General features: G+C 48.7%; 1 protein-coding gene across 1 annotated transcript; it reads left to right on the top strand.

Annotated features, from left to right (window-relative positions):
- The first annotated feature begins 2250 nt into the window (after window positions 1–2250).
- On the top strand, window positions 2251–3234 carry CUNH16orf91 (chromosome unknown C16orf91 homolog). Its single transcript, XM_028760939.1, is given in 2 exon segments — window positions 2251–2328; window positions 2408–3234. Coding segments are annotated over 2 exon segments (411 nt in total). The 5' UTR covers window positions 2251–2296; the 3' UTR covers window positions 2787–3234.
- The last annotated feature ends 1938 nt before the right edge of the window (window positions 3235–5172 follow it).

The raw sequence follows: 5172 nt of genomic DNA, 5'->3' as shown, positions 1-5172 counted from the left end.
GGGTGAACCTCTAACTCTTGCTCTACCTCCTTATTCTGGTCCTATGGGCTGTCTTGGGCAGCTTGAGCCTGGCTCCCCTATAGTATCCAATCCTGGAAGCCTGCCTCCCTTCACACTTTAGGGCCCTCCTTCTGGAAGCTCCCCCTAGCTTACTTGTTACCTATAGTTAAGGGCCTGGGTTCTGTGAGGTACTTGTCAGGAGAGTGATGTAGCAGTGTGGGGTTCTGTGGAGTGGGGCCCAGGGAGGAGGACCTGGGTAGACAGGTGCCTCTGTTGACACAAGAGCTCATAGCCAGGGTCCTGGGTTGGGCCTTTCAGGGGTGGGGTTGGGGGAGGGGGACTCACAGGTGTTGCTGGCCTCCGACATCTCTATCACTGCCCCTGCTCAAACTCCGGGAGAGTGCCTTGGGCAAGAACAGAGCATGAGGCTTTTCCCATTAGTAAATGGGCACTGGAGAGCAGCATACTCCAGGTCACAGGACCTTCTGATTTTGTTCCATCCTGGGCTAGATTACAGCTCACAGTAAGGGGATTTCCCAGGATCCTCTCTTGCCCACAAAACAAGTAAGCATCCAAAAGCTACGGTCACCTTCAGGATGACAGAGTGTGCTGCCCCAGGTTAGAGACCTCGAGCAAAGACAGGGAAAAAAAAAAAAAAAAAAAAAAAGATCACAAGGTCCCAGCCTTCCTCACTTCAAGTGAGTTTGCAGGCTGTTCACAAATCCTGCAGTGGGAACAGGTGTACATTTTCCCCAAAGCTTCTGGATCTAATTTATTTCAGGTCCCTGTTTCCATGCATGGGGAGAAGTTCAAGTCCAGCCCTCCAGCAGAGGAGTTTCAAGTGAAGATGGGACAGTTGGGCTGAGTGTTTGTAGCTGAACTTCATGTCTTCAGGAGCCAGGTTGCTGCACTGTGAGTTGTGTCTCTCCCCTCTATGCTGCCTAGTGAGGGCACCCTCTATCCTAGTTGGAGTGCTGTGTAAGACTGGGCCTCACTATACCAGGAATGTCTACATCACTACCAGTCAGAGGCTGAAGGGTCATTTTCTGCTTAACTTCTCCCTTTCCGTGCTCTGGTGCCCTCAGAAACTATCTCCAGCAAAATAAAAGCATTGGACTCTGTTTGCCCAGAAAGCATCCTAGGTTGCTGAGATTCACAGCAGTCTGGCCCATGAGATAGAAGGAGAGGTGGGTTTTGTTATTGTTGTTTTATTTTTGTTTTTGTGACTAGTTTACAGATCAAGAACAAATTCAGAGTGACAGTCATTAGTGGGCCCTGCGGTAAGGCCAGGTGTAATATAACTCGCTGTAGTTTCTACGCAGCCTAGGTACTAAGAAGACACCATTGGGTCTGATCTCGGGTGTTTGTTTGTTTTGTTTTGTTTGTATTTTAAGTTGGGTTGATGTCAAGATGTGTAATACAAGCTGGCTTGGAACCAGTGATCCTCTTTTTTCTACCTCCATGGTGTTGGGATTACAAGGTTGCCTGGCTGATTCTGAAGGTGCACTGAGCTTCAATCAGCTTCCAGCGCAAAACGCCAGGAGCACTTAAACTACAGGAGTATAATTTCAGAATCGCCTCCCTGTAGAGTGGTAGGATGTCCGAGGTCTGGTCAGCCTATGGTCTACTCAGAGCCATTTCCATTCTGGGGACCTGGGATAGTCTAGGTGGAGGTGATGTTTCTATAAACCTTTTTAAGGGGACAGCCCGGCCAGGAGGCGTCTAAGGCGCGAGGGGTCCCCACCTCCGGGCCTGAGAGCATAGCTGAGATGGACTCGCTGGCAGTTGAGATACTGGCCAAGCTGGAGGCTGAGAGGCCGGACAGAGCGCTAAGAATGGAAGACACGCTCCTGGAGAACAGGGACCAAGTCCCTCCCGGACGATGGTCCTGCAAAGAAGCCAGTAGATGCTTCTGGACTTAATTTATTTCAGGTCCCTATTTCCATGGATGGGGAGAAGTTCAAGTCGAGCCCTCAAGGGGACTCAAGTCTGTGGGCAATCCTGGGCATTACACTGAACAGCCCCGGGGCAAACTCTTCCGAGCTGAGTCAGCCTCACTTTCAATTCGCCGCACCGGCTCAGGTATCTGTAGAAGAACTATACAAACCCTTAAGTAGCCAGCCCATCAGGGCGGGGCCCGAGACGGAAGAGCTCGCGAGAGGAAATGCATCATTTCCGTTGCGCGGCGAGACCCACGTTTTGTAGTCGTAAAATTTGATGTGAAGTTTGGCTTCCGGTTTTGTGCGACGGAAGTGACGAAAGCGCCGTGCGCCTCGGTGTATGAGTCGAGGTCGCTATGAACAGTGTCCTGTGCTTACGGACTGCAGGGTGAGAGCCGTGAAGTGCCGGTGGGTGAGGGCGGGAGGCGGCTGTGGCTGCGGGACGCTTACTGCTGTCTCTCTTCCAGAGCGGTCCGGGCTCTGCGGCTCGTGGCCTGGGCTTCGCGAAGCTTGCATCCGCCGCCCCGTGGTCGGTCTCCAGCTCAGAATGCAGACAGGGAAAAGGAGGAGGAAGACCCCAATCTCCCAATCCAATTTTCCGGCAGCAAAGCCACCCCAGACCGCTGGACCGTGGAGCATTCTCTGGGCAAGCAGCAGCAGCGGCCCTGGTGGAAAGTGCTGCCGCTCACCCTCACCATCGTGGCTCTGATCATATGGTGCTACCGGAGGGAGGAGAGCAGCACGGACCAGTGATTGAGACAGGTGTTGGAAGAGGAGGACGAGGAGGAGCCGAAAGGTCCTCCGGAGGAGCTTGAAGGTCCGGCCCTCCACGGGGCTAGAACGTAACAGGGTGCGTGCTGAGGAAGGGACTAGGTAGCCGTCCTTCTGTTTTGTCGTCGAATTTGACGATTTCTGAACTGGTTCTGCGCGTGTCCTCGTTGCTTAAAGGACTTGGATGGCGCTCTTGACGCTGAGACACAAGAACACAGCACAAAATTGGAGGCTCGAAATCTGATCTGTTCCGAACACCAGTGCCCAGTGATTGATACGTCCAAAGAACTTTTGAGGTTCATAGAAAAGGTTTTGGGTGCACCGTGTGCTGTTGAATTTGTGATGTATTCGTACAGCCTAATCATGTTTCCAGAGCCGTTCTGGTGGAGATGTTACCTGCAGTTCATTCGCTTTCCGAGGCAGACTAACTGCAGACGTGTAATGAGCTATGGTGTGTGCAATATCAGTTGAAGCTATTTTAAATACTAACAAATGGAAAATACATTTGGTAAAGTCTAGTGAACTCAGTTTTCTCCCCTTCCCTTTTATCAAGTGAGTTTTGTTTGTTTTGAGGCACAGTCTCCCTATATAGCTCTGGCTAGCCTGAAACTAGCTGTGTAGACCAGTCTTGTTTCAGACTTAAACATCAGCCTGCTTCTGCTGCCACCCTTTTTTTTTCTCCTTCCTTCTATTCTTCATTCTCACTTGAGAATTAAAACAAAAATTTGTCAGAAGTGGTAGTGCATGCCTGTAATCTCATCACTTGTGAGACTGAGGCAGGAGGATCCTAAGTTTGAGGTCTGATTGGGTTACATAGGGAGACCCTGTCTCAAAAAACAAAATCATCTTTCAATAACAGTGGGTTTTTTGTTTCTGTCTTTTTACAGTGTTGGGGGTTGAACCCAGGAATCTACAGTGCTGGCCTACCAATGAGCTCTATTTCCAGCTCACGTAGAATTGTTTTTGAAGAAAAAAAAAGAAAAAAAAAGTCACATTCCATGCAGTGGTTCCTTGGTGCTGCCAGGCTGACAGCTTCTCTGCAGTGATGTGGGCAGCTGAACGCAGGGAAAGAAGTGGGCACACTTACTACTCATTTGCTTTGTCGTTTTCTTCCTCCCTTCCTTCCTTCCTTTTTTAATTTTTCAAGACCAAGTCTCTTTATGGAGCCCTAGCTGTCCTGGAACTCTGGCTGTAGCCCTGGTTGGCTGTGAACTCAGAGGCAGAGGCTACCTCTGCCTCCTCCTGAGTGGTGGAATCAAAGGCATGCACCACCAGACCTAAACTTGACATCTGGTGTTTTAATTTATGGAGTGACAGGAGAATAGGTTGTTAGCTGTACAGGTTACTTAAATGTTTATGGTTTTTTGTGCCATGCTTGCCCTATTTCCCAAATAGACTATAGCTTGCGTTTTTCCTATTCGCAGCCTGGTGAATTCTTCGGGTGAGTGCCCAGTAGACATCAGGTAGGGAGAGAACCTGTAAATAGAAGCCAGCTGCATGTACAAGACGGTAGATAAAACTGTTGGACTGAAAGAAATGATTAAATAAAACCTGTTCTTTTGAGGGAAGAGGAGTTAACCTAACAGACATTTACAAAATTAGGTTTATGTGTATGTACATGCATCACATGCATGTCTGGTGCCTATGCAGATAAGAAGAGGGTGTCAGATTCCCTGGAACTGGAAGTACAAATGGCTGTGAATAACCGTGTAGGTGCTGGGAACTGAACTTGGGTCCTCTGGAAGAGGAGCCATTACTTTTAACCACTGTGAACAGTCTCTCCAGCTCCAACAACCACTTTTTGTAAGTTCCTAAAAATGGGAAGTCTCAGTAGTGTTGGGCAGTCCCTCCCCCTCAGAAAAAAATGAGCTGTTACACAGGAAAAACTGTTCGTTTTATTTAAGCCTCAACCCATAAGTAACAGCTTCAATAAAAATGACCTTATGGGGCATCATGGGTCTGCAGAGGAATGAATACATCTTTTGATGAGACACCTTTGCTCATGTTCACAGTAAAGGTTGTTTAGTTCCACCATCACTGCCATCTGCTCTCTGTCACACCTTACAGAGCCAGCTCTGCTGTCTGACAGGTCCCTTAGGTTGTCTTTCTGTTGTGTGTTGCTCCAAGCTGGAGTTTGGGTTGACCTAGTTTTCATTTCCCACTCCCCAGCAGTCTGAGATGTGCTTATGCCCTTCCCTGCTTGCTTGTTCTATTTGATCTTTGAAAAGACAATGTTCCTGTTTGCTGGGACTGGCCTACAGCTCACTGTCCACATGCTTGTGCAACCAGAAAAATAAGTCCTTTAAAATAAGTTAATTTCGGGCTTAAGAGCACCGGCTGTTCTTCCAGAGGTCCTGAGTTCAATTCCCAGCAACCACATGGTGGCTCATAACCATCTATCCCCTCTTCTGTCATGTAGGCATATATGCAGGCAGAATACTGTATATATAATAAGTTAATC

Source organism: Grammomys surdaster, unplaced genomic scaffold (assembly GCF_004785775.1).
Source record: "Grammomys surdaster isolate TR1022 unplaced genomic scaffold, NIH_TR_1.0 126612, whole genome shotgun sequence".
NCBI classification, from domain to species: domain Eukaryota; kingdom Metazoa; phylum Chordata; class Mammalia; order Rodentia; family Muridae; genus Grammomys; species Grammomys surdaster.
The sequence above is the reverse complement of the archived record's forward strand: the minus strand, read 5'-3'. Positions and strand labels throughout refer to the sequence as shown.